This window comes from Dipodomys spectabilis, unplaced genomic scaffold (assembly GCF_019054845.1).
Source record: "Dipodomys spectabilis isolate Male_0828 unplaced genomic scaffold, ASM1905484v1 ptg000414l, whole genome shotgun sequence".
NCBI lineage: Eukaryota > Metazoa > Chordata > Mammalia > Rodentia > Heteromyidae > Dipodomys > Dipodomys spectabilis.
This window is the reverse complement of record NW_024871091.1, coordinates 2603815-2623926: the sequence shown is the minus strand read 5'-3', so window position 1 is coordinate 2623926 and position 20112 is coordinate 2603815. Positions and strand designations below refer to the sequence as shown.

Sequence of the window (20112 nt, the reverse complement as noted above, 5' to 3'; positions counted from 1 at the left end):
TTCAACATTCAAAACTCTTCCTTGGGATCACAGAATAAGTCCTTATCTTTATCCCTAATAAGCAGTTCTGATGCCCATGTGTTCTCTATATTCCTGGCACCAATGTTTCATAAGCCAATGGCCAGAATCACTGCATGAATGAAGGAAGGAAATCTACACGTATTGAATTTAGGCACTTCATAACCACTTAGTAACCACAATCTCACTTTGCATCATGCATATTTCTACCAACTTTGCCTGCAGTAAGATAACAGCTATGACTGCTGAGTGACAATTTCTTCTTTAAAGTAATTTTTAAAAAAACAGTTAATTTAGAGTCATCAGGGGCTAGCAAGTTGGCTCAGTTGAGTGCTTGGTTGAGTGTTTGCCTCTCATGCATGAGGCCCTGGGTTAAATTCCTCAGCACCACATAAGCAGAAAAAGCTAGAAGTGGCACTGTGGCTCAAATGGTAGAGTGCTAGCCTTCAGCTGAAGAGCTGAGGAACAGTGCCCAAGCCCAGAGTTCAGGCCCCACAACCAACAAAAAAAAAATACCCTGCAAAAATTTAGTCATCAACTTTTCCCCATGCTATTTCTGAAGAAAAAAAAGCACTTCATATAGGTCAATTTTCCAAAAATTAATTTGTTATCAGATGAATGAATGTAACAATGAGAAATAATTTATCATCAAGTATCCAGAGCTCAAGAAGAAGAAAAAACTGAAAATAAAGCATGAATAATTTAGTCCAAGGCAGGAAACAAATCATAAGTTAACAGAGTTTGGACTTTTAAGTTTGAGTTGATATACCAATTCTGTCACTTAACTATTTAACGTCAGAATAAGTGTCCTAGATGATTCCAACTATCTCAGAAGATTGATGTATCTATGAAATGATGATACAAAGAAAGCAGTAATCAAAGCTCTTGGCACATATTAACCATCTGATTGAGGCTAATTTTAATTTTATTAATATTATGTAACTCTAATCTCAATGTGAATATTTAGACACCTTGGGGAGGAATATTAAGAAATCTCCCAGGCGGGGTCCTTCCCAACATTTTTCATAGCATACTACACAGAGAAAATGATAAATACGATTTTTTGTACAACTCCTTCAGGCACAAAACCTTCTCTAGAGATGGGTGCTGATGGTAAAAGCCGACCCACATTAAGAGGATGTCAACATATGGCATACTGACATGGACAAATTGGCTGTGAAATGCTGAACTAATATATGATATGCCAGTCCTCTTTTGCAGTCTAATTTGATAAGTAAAGACAAAGATTTAAGACCTATTTAGGAACTATTTTACTTGCCAATTTTAATTGGTAGCCAAGAGCAACAGCATCAACAATTAAACTTTAATTTGCAAATACTATTTCCTTGTTATCTTTCTTCCTCAATTACATAAACTTAATGTTGCTTACGATGAAACCACAATCCATGCTTCATATGCAGAAAAAGTGACATTTTTTTTCTCCTTCTAACATCTTAGAAGATGAAATATTCATTAGAGCTCAGAAAATGAGTTATGAGCACTGTTGAGTAAATGACAAAAGAGCATTTCTCCCCCCTCAACACAAAATATAAAGGTCCTCACATTTACCAAACAGTAAATGGTAAAACAGCAGAAGCCAAATCATCACATTAGGGGATTGCAGATTTCCCCAGAAGCAAAAGGGAAAGTAAAGGAGAGAGGTAAAGAACAAGTGTCACAAGATGTGCTCAAAAATTGACATGTTGAAATGAAACCCATTTGTACAACTACACCAAGAAAATTAAAGGAATGAATATTATGACTCAGCCATGACACTGATTGAGCATGTGTGGCATGGCAGTGAGTAAATAAGTCCTTACTGTATTTTCTGTTAAACTGTGCTATGAAGCTATAACTGTCCTAAAAAGTAATGTATTAATTAAAAAAAAATCTCCTGGGAAACAAAATGTCTGATATGGAAATTCTAAAATGTTATTTAACAGGGGGTCTTACCTAGGAGAAATAGCAAATAATTTGACAAAAACATGAATTGCCCGATGTACTAAAAATTAGTACCTTGGTCAGGCACTGGTGGCTCACACATGCAATCGCCATTAATCAGAAGGCTGAGATCTCAATACCATGGTTCAAAGCCAGTCCAAGCACAAAACTCTGAAACTCATCAAAAAGCCAGAAGTGGCAGTGTGAAGTGATAGAGTGCTAGCCACAAGAGGAAAAAGTCATGTGAGAGTATGTGTGGGCCTCCTGAGTTCAAGCCCCAAACTCTTATACATTGCTTGGAGAATGTAAATTATACAGCCAATGTGGAAAAATGTGGTGGTTCTTTAAAAAGTTAGCCACAGAATTACCATAAGACCTAGTAATTCTCTACCTAGCATATGTATGTTCCCTACCACATTAAAAATAGAAGTTCAAATAAAATGTTCATAGCAGCATCACACATAGAGGTCCTAAGTAGAAACAACTCAAATATTCATTAGCTAGCAAGTAAATAAAATGTGATATATCCTTAAAATGGAAAATTACTCAAGTCTCCAAAAGGAATTAACAGATGAATCTTGGAAACATTCTCAGTAAAAAAAAAAAAAAAAAAAAAAAAAGCAAGACACAGAAGTCATATAGTATATGGTTCCATTATATGATATATTAAGTATGTAAATCATAGAGAGGGAAAGCAAGTTAGTGTTACCAGGGCTTGGGTACAGAAAGTAATTTAAGGTGACTCGTTTCATTGGTGCAGTGTTTCTTTCTGGGTGCTGAAAATACTCATGCTGATAGGTGTACAACACTGTGAATATACTAAATGACATGTTATATTTTATTTGTTTTTGTTTTTTTGTCAGTCACGGGGCCTGAACTCTGGGCCTGAGCACTGTCCCTCAGCTCTTCAGCTCAAGGCTAGCGCCCTACCACTTGAGCCAAAGCCCCACTTCCAGCTTTTTCTGCTTATGTGGTGCTGAGGAATCAAACCCAGAGCCTCATGCATGCAAGGCAAGCACTCTACCACTGAGCCACCTTCCCAGCCCCGACATGTTATATTTTAAAATGTACATTTCTACCACAATTAAAAAAGAGTGAAGATAGTACCTTAATCTTTTCACTTTCTTTTCTCACTCGCTTTGCATTTTCAATAATGTAAACAGTGCTTTTGTTGACTTCATTGTCAGCTCTGTGTCGAAGCCAATCTTCATATCCCTATAATTATTTTAAAAAATCAATGTATTATCAAGCTCAGATAATGAAATAAAGCTGTTAAAAAACTTCTATAACCCTATATAGCAAATCTTTATAATATTATCTTTAAGAGTAAATTCAGGCAACTGTTTCAAAATATTCTACAAGTAATGACCTATTGTTTTAAAAGACTCCTCAATTAAATATTAATAAAATACAGGCATTAGTCTAAATATTTATTCTTCATCTGTAAAACACTATGATTTATTTTTCTAATTCTCCACTTTTCTAAGTTACTATTAATGCTCACTGCTTTATTCAATTTGTAAAAGAAATGTACTGAGCTTTTATTTTCCCATAAAAATAATCTTGAAATTTATTATTCTGTATGTTTATAGATTGTTGGCCTGATCATTTCTAAGGAAATATTTCTCTTTATGTATAGAAAAGAGAAAAAAAGTAGGATTTTTTGGTGAAGAATTTATAAAACATTGTACAGATAAACAGCTTATCTCCACTGACCTGGTGGTTAAAAAACAATAAGATAAACTGGTGATTAAAAGTTGGGTGCTCGTAGCTCATGCCTGTAATTCTGGCTAGTCAGGAGGCCAGGATCTGAGGATGGTAGTTCAAAGCCATCCAGGGCAGGAAGCCCGTAAGAATTTTTTTTGGCTAGTCCTGGGGCTTGAACACAGGGGGTTAAGCACTGTCCCTAAGCCTTTTTGTGCTCAAGGTATTAGCACTCTATCACTTGAACCATAGATCCACTTCCAGGTTTTTCTGAGTAGTTTATTAGAGATAAGAGTCTCATGGACTTTTATGCCTGGCTGGCTTTGAACCACAAACCTCAGATCTCAACTTCCTGACCAGCTAGGATTATAGTCGTGAGCCACTGGCATGCAGGCTCATGCGCCTTTTATCTACCATTAACTACCAAAAGGCAAGAAGTAGAGCAGTGGTTCAATTGGTAGAGAACTAACCTTGACCAGGAAAGCTTATTAATAATGCATAGTCCCCCGAGTTCAAGCCCCAGGACAGGCCCAATGAGGGGAGGAAGTATTCATTTGTTTAAGCATGAACTCCTCTTCTTTATTTGTACCCATTTGCTTTCTTTATTTTGTTATAAAAAGGTCTATGCCTTTTAAAATTCAATAGTCTAAGAAAATTTCTTGATCACTAGCTACCCCCAGTGCTATATCCATTCCTATTTTGATGTTCCTCATGACAATGCTTCATAGGTTACATTCTGTGAAGGTGGTTAAGAAGGGCCAAATATTAACTACTATTGGGGGAAGAATGAATCCGTAAAAGCCTTTGTAAACTGTACATGCTATTCTTGGAACTGGTAATTTTATGATATTAAAGAAAATAAACCCTACAGCCTCAGGGAAAGAACATTCCAAAAGTCTTTATTTAGCAACAGAACACTTGATAAAATATTCTTACAGTTCCTGGTAGGCAAGATAGAAGACCAGATAACCCCAAGCAGAAAGGTAACCTTATTTCCAAAAGTGTTCACTCAAGCAAGGTATTCAGCAAGGTACCATGGGGTACTTTGAAAAGGCACTTTGATAATAAAAGAGTATCTAAAAGTCTGTTCAAAAATAATCAGATCTAGGGACTGTCTCAATATGTGATAAATATGTTACCCCACCCTGTGGCCCCTCCAGTTTCCTGTTTACATTTTCAGTTTCATCTGGAAGTTTACAAAGGTACTGGCTTACAGAATGTTCAAAATACTTCAAAGACATCCGTCTCAGTCTGCAGCAGTTCAGATCTGATAAGAAATAGTAATAAAAGTCCCTTTGCCCACCACCTCCTTCAGTAGCATTAGGAAAGATAATTAAAATATCTGTGGTCCTGATTCTGTGCTATAGGCAAGCACAAGAAAAAAAAATCTACTGGAATGAGAAATTTTTAGTTAGACCTAACACACTGGAATAATTAGTGCACAATAAAAATCTACTTCCCATTTCCCATCTGAGCTGCACCTCCTATCTACTCTTTATGTCCCACACAGGAGGAAAAAATAAAATAAAGATGTGCCTTACTATCATTTTAATAGATTTGCAATGGAAACCACATTTAAAACTAAACCCACCAAGGATATTACCCACAGTAGACAAATATGAAAAACAGCCTTAGTCAACACAATTCAAAACCAGCTTGTATTAGAATGAAGATGTAAGTACAAGTAAGAAATTTACCTGCTTGATGGCTGTAACAGTTATAACAAAGAAAAGTGGAAGGCCACTGGTAACTGGGCTTGTTGGTGTATCTACAGTGACCTAGGAAAAGAAATTGAAAGCAACATAAAAATTAGCCACTAATTTAAAGGAATCACATGTTGCAAATATTTCTGACACAAACACAGACAAAACACATTCTAGTAGCAAGGTGAATGTTAATTTTCATTAAAACAAAAGCAATCCACACAGTAGTTAGTTAAAGAAAATTCAGGCTTAGTTTTCATCCCAAGTTGGATAAAATACTTTACTTAAATGGGTTTATTGAAATACACCTATGTCAGCCCTTGCACTATTGTCGTCTAGTTTCTAGGGATCTGCCTCCTGCCTTCATGTAGCTGGAAGCTTACAGGGACAATAACATCAAAAAAAGTTTTCAGCTTGCATTGGTTAACCCCAAGGTGGAGATTAGGAAGACTTTAGCTCAAGGGAGACCCAGGCAACAAGACTCATCTCAAACAATGAAGCTGGGCATGTTGGTGTGTATCTGTCACCCAGCTACTGGCAAGGTAGTAATAGTCTGGCCCTGGGCAAAAAGTGAAACCTACTTGAAAAATAATAAAAGAGAAAGGAGCTGGAAATAAAGTTCAAGTGTTAGTGTGCCTGCCAAGCAAGAGCAAAGCCATAAGATCAAAATTATAGTATTGCCCCAAATAATAATAATAGCAACAACTAGGCATCTACAGGTAAATAGATTAAAGGGGGCTTTTCTAGGTCCAGAGCACAGTCTCCATGGTAGGAGGGAGAACAGAATATGTAAGGAAATAAAGAAAGCCTGTGCAAGAGGGAGTGTTTGGAACTGGAGATGGAGGCAGGTGCCAGACTGTGCAGGGTCCTGTAGGCCAGAGAAAGCTGTTTATCCTTTAAAATAATGGGAAGTCCTTGGGAAGGTTTTATGTAGGAAGAGACCATAGGAATGGAATTGCATCTTGAAAAAAGCATTCTCAAAGCTTTGTGAAAGATGAAGTTGGAGGGAATAAGACTAGTGGCAGATAGTCCATTTGGGAGGCTATTGCTATAATCCAGATGAAAGATAATGATTTGTGCCAAAGAAGGGCCAAAGTTATTTAAGAGGTAAAAATGGAAGAACTGGTAAGTAATTAGATGTAAGTATTTATTAAAGATGTCTTGCAGATGTCTGGTTAACATGCCTGGGTGGGTCTTGTCATTCACTGAAATAGGAAATACAGAAAGAAAAGAAGATTCAAGGGAGAGGGATGGTAAATTTGTCTGCCTTCACAACTCACTGATTCTCAACTCCAACCTCCAGCCAGGCCTGCCCCTGCCACACAGAAGTATATACATGAAACAGTTGACACCTTGCCTTTGTACAACCTCTTCCCTATCACTGAGATGCTGTGAAGGTAATTCTGCACCAGGTAAGCCTCTTTTGATCCTTGAAGGCTCAGTTGAGGTATCACTTAATTTCTGAAACTTTCTTAAGCTCTTGGGGTAGAAAAAAAATCTGAACTTCTACTTTATATACTCAATATTATTTGTTCATGCTGCTTGAATGCCTTTTAATACAGTACATGAATACATATTTCTTCACATCAATAACAAATTCCTTAAGGGTAGAAAAAAGTCATTATCTTCATTGTACCGGCCACTATTTTTGTTATCTGGACCATGGAAAGGGACACAGTAGGTGCTTGGTATATACTTAACTGAATTGAACGGATATGCACTACTGTCCACCAAGCAGAATGACTCTTGTAAGCAGAATCTACCTCATAGTTTGTCTCTTAAAACATTTTTTTTTTGTCAGTTGTGGGTCTTGAAATCTGGGCCCAGGTGCTGTCCCTCAACTCTTCAGCTTAAGGCTAGCGCTCTACCACTTGAGCCACTGCACCACTTCTGGTTTTCTGGTGGTTAATTGGAGATTAGAATCTCACAGACTTTTTTGCCTGGGCTGGCTTTGAACTATGATCCTCAGATCTCAGCCTTCAGTGTAGCTAGGATTACAGGTGTGAGCCACAGGCATCTGGCATAAGACATCTTTTTAAGTGCTTTAACTAAAACTGAATTCAGTACTGAAACTGGGTCCTTTCCTATATGATATCCCATAACTGGTTTTAAGTATTAGGCTTAAATTCAATTATAGTTCTACTAAAGGTGGATAAACAGAAGCACTTAATATCAACAAAGCATCTAGAAAATTTTATTGAGATTTTTCTGAAAAATCTAATAAGAACACAATTACTTTTAATATAGAAAATTTTTAGGGAGAAATTATGGTAAGGGAAAGATTTTAATAGCATATAGACCTAAAGATGAAAGACACAGTTTAACATGTCTAAAATTAAAACAAAATAGTAGAAGAAATGAGAAGCAGATTTATCTACTAGACTTTCCCACTTCATGGGAATAAGTGAATGGGGAAGAGCCAAACTGATAATCAACATGATGTGATGTCTTCAGTCAGGCTGAAACTGGTATCAAACAAAGTAAACTATTAAACTATTTTCAATTTAGAAAATTTAATGGTACATATCGTTCTAAGATGAACAAAATAATAAATTCCATAAAAAAAATTAAAGAAAGTAATGAAATAAAGTCTCCACAGGTTTCCTAATAAAACACAACCTTATAGCCTGATACCCGTGACGACTCAAGCCTATAATAATCCTTGCTACAGCCGGGCGCCCGGTGGCTCACGCCTGTAATCCTAGCTACTCAGGAGGCTGAGATCTGGGGATCGCGGTTCAAAGGCAGCCCGGGCAGTAAAGACTGTGAGACTCCTATCTCTAATAAACCACCAGAAAACCGGAAGTGGCGCTGTAGCTCAAGTGGTAGAGTGCTCGCCTTGAGCTGAAGAGCTGAGGGACAGCGCCCAGGCCCAGAGTTCAAGCCCCACGACCGACAAAAAAAAAAAAAAGAAAAAAAAAAAAGAATCCTTGCTACTCTGGAGGCTGATAACTGAAAATCATGGTTTGAAGTCAACAAGGATAGACACATAAAGAGCAAAAAGTTGGAGCTTGAAGTGAGGCTCTAGTGGCAGAAAGCCAACAAAGCCAAGCAGGAGCACAAATTCCAGTACCCCCAACCACACACACAGAGATTTTTTAAAAAAACCTCCCAAACCCCATGGCTTTATAAACCTATAATGTCATACAAAATTTAAAAGATAATTTGTACTGTATAAAGTCATATTAAGCCCTAGAATTTATCTGTTTTTAATCACAAGGCTATTTTTAATGTTAGAAATTGTTTGATGTAATTTTCTCAGAGTTGAATTTGGGTATTTATGGAACTCTTACCTGTACAAGAAAAATTATGAGAAAGTAAAAATTGGCAATTCTTCTAAACTGCTCAAACAGATTCTTTGGGAGGAAATTCCAAAGTGTATACTATAAAGAAGAAAGGAAAAAAATATTAATAAAAAGAAAAGTCCTAACTCATTACTCATATGGTCCAGACTATCATATAAAGTAATACTTAATATAACATAAATATAAACATAAAGTAATGTTTAATATACTTAACATATATTAGATACAATACTTTGAAACTCCAAACACACATATGCCTGTTTATATTCAGAGGTATAGAATAACTTTTTGAAAAATGAAGCTTCACTGAGCATTAATCTCTATGAAGTTTCATAATTTTTATTTCTCTAATCCAAAAGATTCCTTATTATGTTCTCATATCATCCAATACATACTACCTTAGTATATAACTATTCTTATTACTGTGAACTGTTAATATGTGTTTTCATTAAGCTTTTGCCTCAATATTCAATGACTTATATAGAGGCAAACTGCTCTTATGTATTGGTTATGTCCTTTCCCTCAACACTTACCAAAGGGCCTTGTACAAATTAAGACAATGAAGCATTTGGATGAATAAATGAACAAATTAGTTCCCTGAGTCAGGTAACCTCCAGAGTCCTGATCATTGCTAGAGATAAAACCATCTTCATGATAGCTGAGAATGTGTACACAGCTGAGAAGGTGCACATATAACCCTGGGTCATAAAGGTCTTTTACTTCAATCAACAAAAACCACACTGGACTCTGGTAAAGGTTTCTGCGTCATATTGCACATGGTCAGAAGAGAGAATTCTTTGTCAAACTACTGAACCAAAGTCTCTGTCCATAATAAGTCAAAGGGCCAGTGAATGACAGGCTTATGGGAATTTACAGCTTATATGGGCTCAAAGTTCAGATCATCTCAGGAGAATAAAGACAAACAGAGGTAAAGCAGCAGCTACATTACAAACACTAGCTAGCTACCTCAAGATTTTTCCCTAGGGTCCATGGAAGTGTCTTAGGGAGTTCCTATTCAAAAGCAAGTGCCAAATTGAGCAGGAATATTCATTATCTGGGCAAAAGGGAGTCCATACTTCCCATGAAATTTCCAATGCAGCTTATGATAAATAAAACCCATTCAAAACCACTGATGTAGTAACTTTAAAGTTGTCTTGGTCCAGACTAGCACTTAACACTTGCAATCACTTGGAACCAATTTTCCAAAAGATTAAGCTAAATTTTAACAACAGTTAAACCTTGGGAGGGCTGCCCTTCTGTTCTCAAAATAAAATTTTTACTAAACAAGTATTAAGGAAAGAGTTTGAAGGATGGTAATAACATATAAAGAGGGAACACATTTTGTTGTTTCTCAATCCTGTTAAGTCAATCATAATGGTTGTTGTTTTTGACCAATAAGGTTGTGCTAATACTGGGCTCAAGAGAAACCTTTTTAGAGAATCTTCTCATTAAAAGTGAGATTGAAATGGGCCACTGGTGGCTCATGCCTGTAAACCTAGCTACTCAGGAGGTGGAGAGCTGAGGTTTGCAGTTTGAAGGGCAACAAAGACTGTACAACAATTATCTCCAGTTAACTCCAAAAAAAGCCAGAAATGGGAGCTGTGGCTCAAGTGGCAGAGCACATGTCTTCAAAATTAATTAGGTGGGACTTGCTTATTCTTACCCAACAGAAACAAGCCTTCAAGATGAGGTCCAGAAATGTTTAAGGAAAAAACTAGAAGAAATAGAACTTTATGGAAACTAAAGATCACAAACATTTTAGCAGGTGCAATCACTGCTTCTTTTGCTAAAGATGGAATTTCCAAGTTTTATACAAAAATATGGTGATTGCCAAAGGTCCCTGCAGAGTACATTCAACTAGTAAGTGAACAGAGGACATTTTTATTCTAAAGAAATTATTTGTACTCCTAGGGAAAAAAAGAGAAAATTAGTTTTAGGAGTAAATAAAATTTAAACTAGGTCAAAGTGTTTGTCTTCACTGTTCCCTGCATTACTAACATTCATTTCCAGGGTTGCACTGACATTTATGACAGAATTGGTAAATAAAGCACCCAAATTCAGTGTTATTTTTATCATTGAAGGATAAAGAAAATCAGCACTTGCTACAAAGTTGGAAAGTAGCTAACATGTTTTATACATTATACATTTCCTCAGTTAAAACACTGATACAAATATAAGCTATCAAAAGATAAAACAAGAAGAAAAATTCCACATATGGATTTATGAGTCTCTCCAGAGTTCAACTGTAGGCCTCTTTCTAAGAAAAAGCACTTCAGGCATTCAAAACACATCAGGGTGGGGAAGTTAGTTCAGAGCACTTGTTAGCACAGGTAAGAAACTGAGATCTGAAGATCAAGATTCCAAGCTGACACAGGCAGGAGATTCTTATCCCCAATTAACCCAGGAAAACTGTAGGTCAAGTGGTAGAGGGCTAGCCTTTAGTAACAAAACTAAGAGGCAACACCCAGGCTCTGCTCCCAGCAAAAAAACAAAACAAAAGCAAACATGTGAGCCTAAGGAAATACTTATATTAGTGCAATACTGCAATAATAATCACAGAAGATACTAGGTGGTGGTGGCTCACACCTGTAATCCTAACTAACTCAGGTGTCTGAGATCTGAAGAGGTTCCAAGCCAGCCTGGGCAAGAAAGTCCCTCAGACTCTTATCAGCAATAGCCTTGAGAAGAAAAAAAAAACTGCTGAGGGGTAGCACCTAGGTACTGAGTTCAAGTCCCAGGACTGGCACATACCCAAAAATAATTAAAGAAGCACAATAGTTATAATTTATTGAGATAGCAAGCACAATGATAAATGCTTTATGTGGATTTTATTTCATCCTCACTATAATCCCATGGAGGAGAAACTATTAATACCCTTTATTTTATACATAAGAAAATTTCAATGAAAGTTAAATAACTTTAATTTCTAATCCAGATCTTCTGTCTCAAGGGATGAATCTCTTCACCATTACAATGTACAGGATCATAATAATTATTCATTTATACTAAGAATACAATGCTAAGGTTCTGTTCTTTTTCTGAAATTACTATATTGCCAGTTCCTCTTTTTCAGTTCAACAGCTTTTGTAAAAAAAAAAAAAAAAAAGTAGATTAGTTAATCAGTAGTTAATTAGAAAAACTTTAAGTATGTAATATTCAGAGGAAAAAAAGGTGTCAGGCTAACAGTGTAGAAATGTTCACTTCTTTATCCAGGTTTCACATTTCTGGAAACAAAATTTTAGTTGCTCCACAAGCTCTTATTTTTTAAATACCCTATTTCACTATTATTACTATTTTAATACTGGCAAAAGTGAATCTACATAAAATCTGGAAAAATTCAATTAAACACAAAATACTGAGAATTAAGCCAGGTGCTGGTAGTTCACGTCTGTATTCCTAGCTATTCAGAAGGCTAAGATCTGAGGATCGGGGTCCAAATTCAGCCTGCGCAGGAAAATCCGTGAAATTCATCTCCAATTAACCAGCAAAAAACTGAAAGTGGAGCTGTGGCTCAAATAGAAGAGCACTAACCTTGAGTGAAAAAGCTCAGGCAGTCCCTGAGTTCAAGTTTAGTACCAGAAACAACCAAAAAGAAAAGATTGAGAATTAAAGCAAATCAGATTGTCTTAAAATGTGAAACATACAGTATTTTTTTTTAATTTTATTTTATTTTATTTGAGAACATACTGTACAGAGGGGTTACAATTACATGGGCAGGATAATGCATACATTTCTTACCAAGCATTGCAGCCTCCTCCTTTGTTTACCCTTCACCTCCCTTCCCAGCCTCCCCCCTCCCCCTCACCCAATCATAGCCCCCCTCCCCGCCCCACACCGACATTGTAAAGCTGGTTTTGACATGACATTTTGTACTTCTCATTGTTGCAACAGGTCCACCTGAATCCTTAAACGACTTGTTTGTCCCCGTCTCCTCCACATGTTATACTGACATCAAATATAGTGAAAGCAGGGGTTACACTGTGGGGGAGGGACATACAAAGCAACAAAGAAATAATCTTATAAATGCGTTAGAAACACATGCATGAAAGAAACAAAAACATTAAAACACATACTTGAGGGTTCGTTTTCCTAACATCACATTATCTGACTTTTTCCGCTTGACTCATACCTACCTATACTAGATATTGCAAATAAGGGAAACCATGGGACCTATGTTTCTTTGGGCCTGGCTTACTTCACTTAATATAATTTTTTCCAAGCCTTTCCATTTCCTAACAAATGGGGAAATGTCATTCTTTCTGATGGAGGCATAGAATTCCATTGTGTATATATACCACATTTTCTTGATCCATTCATCTACTGAGGGGCATCTGGGTTGGTTCCATATCTTAGCTATGGTAAATAATGCTGCAATAAACATAGTTGTGCTGGTAGCTTTAGTGTGGTCTTGTTTGTAAACATTTGGGTAAATGCCCAAAAGTGGGATTGCTGGGTCATAGGGAAGTTCTATGTGAAGTCTTTTGAGGAACCTCCATACTGCTTTCCAAAGTGGTTGAACAAGTTTACATTCCCACCAACAATGAAGTAAGGTTCCTTTCTGTCCACATCCCCTCCAGCATCTGTTGTTGTTAGAGTTCTTGATTTTTGCTGTTCTAACTGGAGTGAGGTGATATCTCAATGTTGTTTTGATTTGCATTTCTTTTATGGCTAGGGATGTTGAACATTTCTTCATGTGTCTATTGGCCTTCCTTCTTTCGTCTTCAGAGAAGCTTCTCTTTAAGTCTTTCGCCCACTTACTTATTGGGCAGTTGTTTCTTTGAGGATTTGTTGTTGGGTGGTTTAATTTTTTGAGTTCCAAGTATATTTTAGATATGAGACCCTTGTCCGTTGTATGGCTAGTAAAGATCTTCTCCCAATCCATAGGCTTTCTATTGATCTTGCTAGCTATGTCATTTGCCCTGCAGAAGCTCTGCAACCTTATGCAATCCCATTTGTCCAACCTTCCTTTGATTTGTTGTGTTTCCGGGTCTCTATTCAGAAAATTTCGGCCTGAGCCAAGGAGACCCAGGGTTTCTCCTATTCCATCCTGTAATGTTTTCAGAGTGTCTGCTTTGAGTTCAAGGTCTTTGATCCATTTGGAGTTGATTCTGGTGCAGGGTGATATATAAGGATCTAGCTTTAGTTTTCTACATGTAGTTAACCAGTTTTGCCAGCACCATTTACTGAAGAGGCTGTCTGTCTTCCATTCTATTGTTTTAGCTCCCTTATCGAAGATTAGATGGCTATAGGTCTGTAGGTTCATTTCTGGGTTTTCAATTCTATTCCATTGGTCCTGAGGTCTGTTCTTATGCCAATACCAAGCTGTTTTGATTACTATGGCTTTATAGTAGAGTTTGAAATTTGGTATTGATATTCCTCCAGCAGTGTTCTTTCCGTTGAGGAGCGTTTTTGCTCTTCGGGGTCTTTTATTGTTCCATATGAATTTTTGGATTGTCTCTTCTATTTCCTTGAAGAATGAGGTTGGAATTTTGATAGGTATTGCGTTGAATTTGTAGATAGCCTTGGGAAGTATTGCCATTTTCACGATGTTAATCTTTCCAATCCAGGAGCATGGGAGGTTTTGCCATTTTTTAAGTTCTGTGTTGATTTCCTTTTTCAAGATTTTAAAGTTTTCATCATAGAGGTCCTTCACTTCTTTAGTTAATTCCTAGGTATTTTATTCTTTGTGGGGCTATTACAAATGGAGTTGCTTTCCTAATTTCAGCCACACTTTTCTCATTGTTGGCATACAGAAAAGCCATTGATTTTTGGGGGTTAATTTTATAACCTGCTACTTTGCCAAAGTTTTGAATCAGCTTGAGTAATTTGGGAGTGGAGTCTATGGGATTCTTTAAATACAAGATCATGTCATCTGCAAAGAGGGAGAGTTTTATTTCTTCTTTCCCTATTTGGATCCCCTTTATGTCTGCATCTTGTCTTATTGCTGTAGCTAGGCATTCTAATACTAGATTGAAGAGAAGTGGAGAGAGTGGGCATCCTTGTCTTGTTCCTGAGTTAAGAGGAAATGGCTTTAGTTTTTCACCATTGAGTATAATGCTGGCTGTAGGTTTGTCATATACAGCCTTTATTGTATTGAGGAATGTTCCATGGATAACATACAGTATTAAATTAACAAATTAACTATCTTAATAGTCACACTGTCAGTGTGTCAGTTGGTCACTTGACCAACTTCCATACAAAACACTGTATAAACAGTAATTCCTTAGAAAATGGTTTATATTTCACTTCAGTGCAAAAGGAAAGAAAAAAGAAAGGAATTCAAAAAACACAATGCCAACAGAACTCTACCTTCAAAGCCACCAGGCCTTATTAAGTATTTCTGTTCTTGGTTTTATTACTAACTACTTTGTGACCATGCCAGGAACATTGTTTCCTAGGGCTTAGTTTCCCCATCTGTAAGTCAATGAGTGGAACAAGATAACCTCTTAAAACCTTATGCTCTATAAATCTATAATTCAGAATCTATGGTCTACTTTTGATTTTTTAGTCAGATATACTATAGGGTAAGCCATAATTTCCAGTGAACAGACTACTATTTTGGGCACAAGTATAGAAAACTCAGGCTGAGGATAAAACTTTTAGCATATAGTATATGATTAAAAGGAAACAGACTCTTTACACAAATATACCACAAGTGTTCTACAGGTCTACAAATATAATCATTAGGCTACTTAATTTTCACTTTTCCTCTTTATTTCTTTTTTACCTCTTATTTCTATTTTCTGGAATTCATTTCAATAAATATTATTTTATATGGTGATAGGGACATAGGCATTGCACCTTTGTCTTCCTCCCCTAAGAGTATGCTTCTTTGGTTTCACTGTGTGTGAATGCTTAGAGTCATGTATGACTTATTATATCCACAGGTATTTTAGATCTAGCTTAGGTAAGAGAGAAAACATGTGCCATTTGTGCCTCTGAGATTGGCTTACCTCACTTAACATGATTTGTTCTAGGTTCATCCATTTCTCTGCAAATGACATAATTATATAATTTTTTCTAGTGGCTGTGTAAAATTCCATTGTGACAGGTACCACATTTTTTGGATCCACTCATCTATTGAAGGGCATCTGGCTGTTTTCATAATTTGGCTATTGTGAAGGACAGCAAATAACACGGATATCCAAGCATTTTTATGGTATTCTGGCTTGCGATGTTCTGGATAGATGCTTAGGAGTGGTATGGCTGGGTCATAGGAAAGATCCATTGTTTAGGGTTTTTTCTTTTTCTTTCTTTCTTCTTTTTTTGGGGGGGCGGGGGAGGCCAGTCAGGTCCTGGGTGCTATCCCTGATCTTCTTTTGCTCAAGGCTAGCACTTTACCACTTGAGAGTCAGCTCTACTTCTGGCTTTTTTGGTAATTTATTGAAGAATATCACAGACTTTCTTGCTTAGCCAAACTCTGAACAGCAATCCTCGGATCTCAGCCTTCTGAGTAGCCAGGATTACAGGTGTGAGCCACTGGCGCCTGGCTTTATATGTATTTAATGTATGTATACATGTTGGGGATTGAACTTGCACATACTAGGCAAGTTTATATTTTTAAAGAAAGGGCATAAATTATTTAATTTTGTGTTTCATATCTTAAGCGATGACAAATGTTCACTGAACTAACATTTTTTAAAAGATCTCCTTTGTTAGGTTATATGAAAAAGGGGATATTGTCAAAATCTGTTCCATGAGCCAGCAATCTAGCACTGCGTAGGTGCTAGATACTGCTGGTTAGCCAGCAGTAAAGACTAGCAAATTAATACTTGCAAAATGAATACTGGGTACTATGAGTTATAAGAGATGTTTTCATATATAGAATATTAGCCATTTCACAAATTAGAATGATTAATTTGGCCAATTAGACATGGCTAGTAAACAGTTGAGCCAGGATTTTAATGCAGGTATTCCAACTTCCGGGCCACTGCTCTTAACACACTACCCAGAAAGAAGATCAATGGAACCTAAGTCAAACAGTGGACTGAGTAGAAGAGATCCTTTTAGGGCTCACCAATTCAAGTCTGAGGCAATGAAAGCGAGGGAAAGGATACAAGTGATAGTCTTACCAGAATAACACATTCCAAAAGAATGCAAATTAGGCATTCAAAAGCAACTCAGTAAGCTTTGCACAGCAATTACACACATGGTCATACTCTATCTCTCTCTCTATCTCTCTCCCTCCCTCCCCCCCATTGCCTTTATCTCCCCCCTCCCTCTCCCTGCCCTCCTCCTTCTTCTCTCTCCTTCCCTGCCAAAACCACCACTTAGCTTTTAAGGTTTAAATAATATACATAATCAAAAGGCAGTATACATCATAATGGAAGACAAGTGAATGTGTTTTAGCTGTTACAGGACAAAATGATGTGTTTTTTTTAAAGTAAAGTATCTCTCAGGGGAATAATTACCAGAGTTAGTATATGATTTGCAGGCATGCATAACCATGTATGCACATATAAATGTACCAGCTTCCTCATAAGCATACATCCAGAATAGCTGACTCACTATATGAACATCTATTGAGTTAACAAAAAAAACTTACCTTTGATGATACTATTCTATTATCACAAAATCTCTGTGCAATGTACGTTTCTGTGTCAGAAACTGGATGATTGCCAACAAACACTGTGCGCGTACCAACTCGTTGCTCTTCTCCAGCACACTGACCAAGAGAAAAAAGGGAAAAGTCAGCTTTTCATCACACTTCTCTATGTTTTTCTCAAGCTTACAAACCTTGTTTGAGCACGTTTGTCTATAACCTGGAAAAACAAAGTAGCAAAAAGGAAGAAAACCTTGTTATGGAAATTGAAAATCCTCTTAGTTGCTGACTTAGTAAAAATTAGGAAAACCCTTGCTTGAACCAATTGTTCTAAGGCCAATAGTGAAAATTCTAAAATGATTACAGAAAGAATGTAAAGAAAGCCAGAGGAAAAATCACTCTAAAATATGCTACCCGGCTAAATATGATTATTTTAAATTAAATTTTCTTGGAGAAGTCATGGGCTACTGGTTCACACCTAAAATCTCAGCTACTCAGGAGGCTGAGGTCTGAGGACTGAGGTTCACCCACAGACTGCTCAGGCAGACAAATCCCAGAGATTCTCATCTCCAATTAGCCAGAACAAAGCCAGAAGCAGCAAAGCCAGAAGTAGAACTGTGGCTCAAGTGGTAGGACGCCAGCCTTGAATGAAAAAAAAACCCAAACATTGCTCAAGACCTGTATTTAAGTAAGCATTACAATTGGCACACACAAAAAAGAAGTAGTTCTTTCCAATTCTAAATTGTCTTCAACTTCTGTGTCAAAGAATATCGGAAGAAAAGCACAATCAATGTTCAGGCACATACTTTTATGAGTTCCTTAAATTTGAAAGTCATTTAGTTTTACTTAGGCTTCTTCATATATTACTCTATCTCTGTATCTTTTGAATAAGGCCTAAGTGACCCGCATCACCAGAAATTGGAGAAAATGGATTGAAATTATCATGCGGGTAGATATTTGTGGAAGTGCAGATCCTGGAAATGATATTGTTAGATATAGGGGTCTGAAAGAATGAAGTTGTAGAATGTCCACTTCTGATTGTTTTTCAAAGTAAGACATACCTAGGCAGGTTTAGAACTACATGAGGATTATCGGTGTGATGGTATGAAACAGATATCTTTTCTACGCCTGTTTCACCTTAAAATCTGATGAATCTATAAGCTCTGATAGAATTTCCTGCAACTTTAAAATGCTTGGCCCACAATAAAAATGGCAGTTCTGATTTCATGTAAATTCACTGTAATTTTCCACGTGCTACTAATGGAGAATGTTAAAACAGTGATATTAGTTCCTGTGATTTGGAATCACATGGGTGCCTTTGCCAAGGCAAAGAAATTCCAGTAACATTTTAAAAAAAATCCCGTTTGGATGACAAGACAACATTGTCTTGGAGGGCAGATATATGATTCCTGACATTTCATAACGCATTTTAATTTATTAGGAGTCCAAACTATGCTGGATTGATTTCCATCCACATATCCTCAGTAACAATGTTGTGTGTGTGTTTGTGAGTGTGTCTGCGCACACACACACATATCACCCATGTACAGGTGCTGAGCTTTACTTGAGGGCCTGAATGCTGTCCCTTTGCTTTTCCACTCAGGGCTACCCTTTACCACATCCATCATAGCTTCACCTGTGGAACTTTTAGTTGTTAATTAGAGAACTAGTCTCACAGACTTTCTCACCCAGATGGGCTTCAAACCTTGATCCTCAGATATCAGGGTACAGAGCGGCTAGGATTATATGCATGAGTCACTAGCACCCAGCAAGGAATTATACCTTTTTAACTTCAAATATGCTAGCACCAACTCTATTTAATGACACGTTACACATTACATAAGTATCAAAAATATTTTAAAGTATAACTAAAACATATGAATTAACATGGAAATAAGACAAAAACCACCCTCTAGTGATTTTGATTTAAACCTCCATAGAATAAAAATGAATTGTTTTTAAAAAGCAATGATTTATAATAACATATAACCTCTCATGAAAATTCAGTAAGGTGGTATTTCTGTTCAAGTATTACCATGTTAAAATCCTTTGTCTTTGCTAGTTATTAAAAATGGAAAGCTGTTGGAAGCATAATTTGCACCCTGATTGCTTCCAGATCCTCTATCAGATAAGAACTGAGAAAAAAGACACCACAATATAAGACTTAAAGTTGGCCCAGGATCCGAAACAAAGCCTACTTTTCAGTGTTTTCCCAGTATTGGCAGACTTAAATGTTTCACTTTACCACAGATCTATGATTTTTTAATCCTGACTACACACTGGCTTTAAACTAATACTTTGATATTTAATTTAATATTCAATATTTATTTTTTCTGGAACCTCTTTTGGTGACAATTTGCAACCGGGACTGGGAAATATGCAACACTCTCTTGGAAACAGTGATCACTGTTAACTAACATCTTTGAAGTCAGTCACAATCCCCCTGACTTTATTTTTTCTTTAATTTAAATCATTTGTTTTTCAATAGATTAAAATATAAATGGTCCTCAAATAGTGGCCCCAACTGTCATTTTAAGATGTTCAAAATGAATTTCTCCTTTGAAGTTTCATTTTACAATTGCTGAATTGCTCATTAATTAGTTAGATCATTAATAATTAAAATTATAAGCTCTTATATAATTCAAGCCTTATATCAGTAGATCCTCTTAACTGATGTTATCCTTGACAATTAAGGTATTATTTTTATTGGTCATCAACTGATCTATGAGTTTCTGTAGCAAATAAAAGCGAACAAAATGACCTTATTAAAATTTGTAGACTGCCAGGCTCCGTTGGCTCATGCAGGTAATCCTACCTATTCAGGAGGCTGAGATCTGAGGATCGCAGTTCAAAGCCAGCCCAGGTAGGAAAGCCTGTGAGACTCTTATCTCCAATTAAC

The 20112-nt window shown here is 36.7% G+C and overlaps 1 protein-coding gene across 5 annotated transcripts in view; it reads right to left on the bottom strand.

Annotated features, from left to right (window-relative positions):
• Positions 1-20112, bottom strand: part of Atp11c (ATPase phospholipid transporting 11C) — a 148897-nt gene that overhangs the window by 61527 nt on the left and 67258 nt on the right. For all 5 annotated transcript variants that reach the window (XM_042667583.1, XM_042667581.1, XM_042667582.1 and 2 more), the window contains 4 exons: positions 17217-17336; positions 8660-8749; positions 5361-5441; positions 3067-3174 (listed from right to left, as the gene is read on the bottom strand). In XM_042667583.1, coding sequence (XP_042523517.1) covers positions 3067-3174; positions 5361-5441; positions 8660-8749; positions 17217-17336 — 399 coding nt within the window. The remainder of the gene's footprint in view (positions 1-3066; positions 3175-5360; positions 5442-8659; positions 8750-17216; positions 17337-20112) is intronic.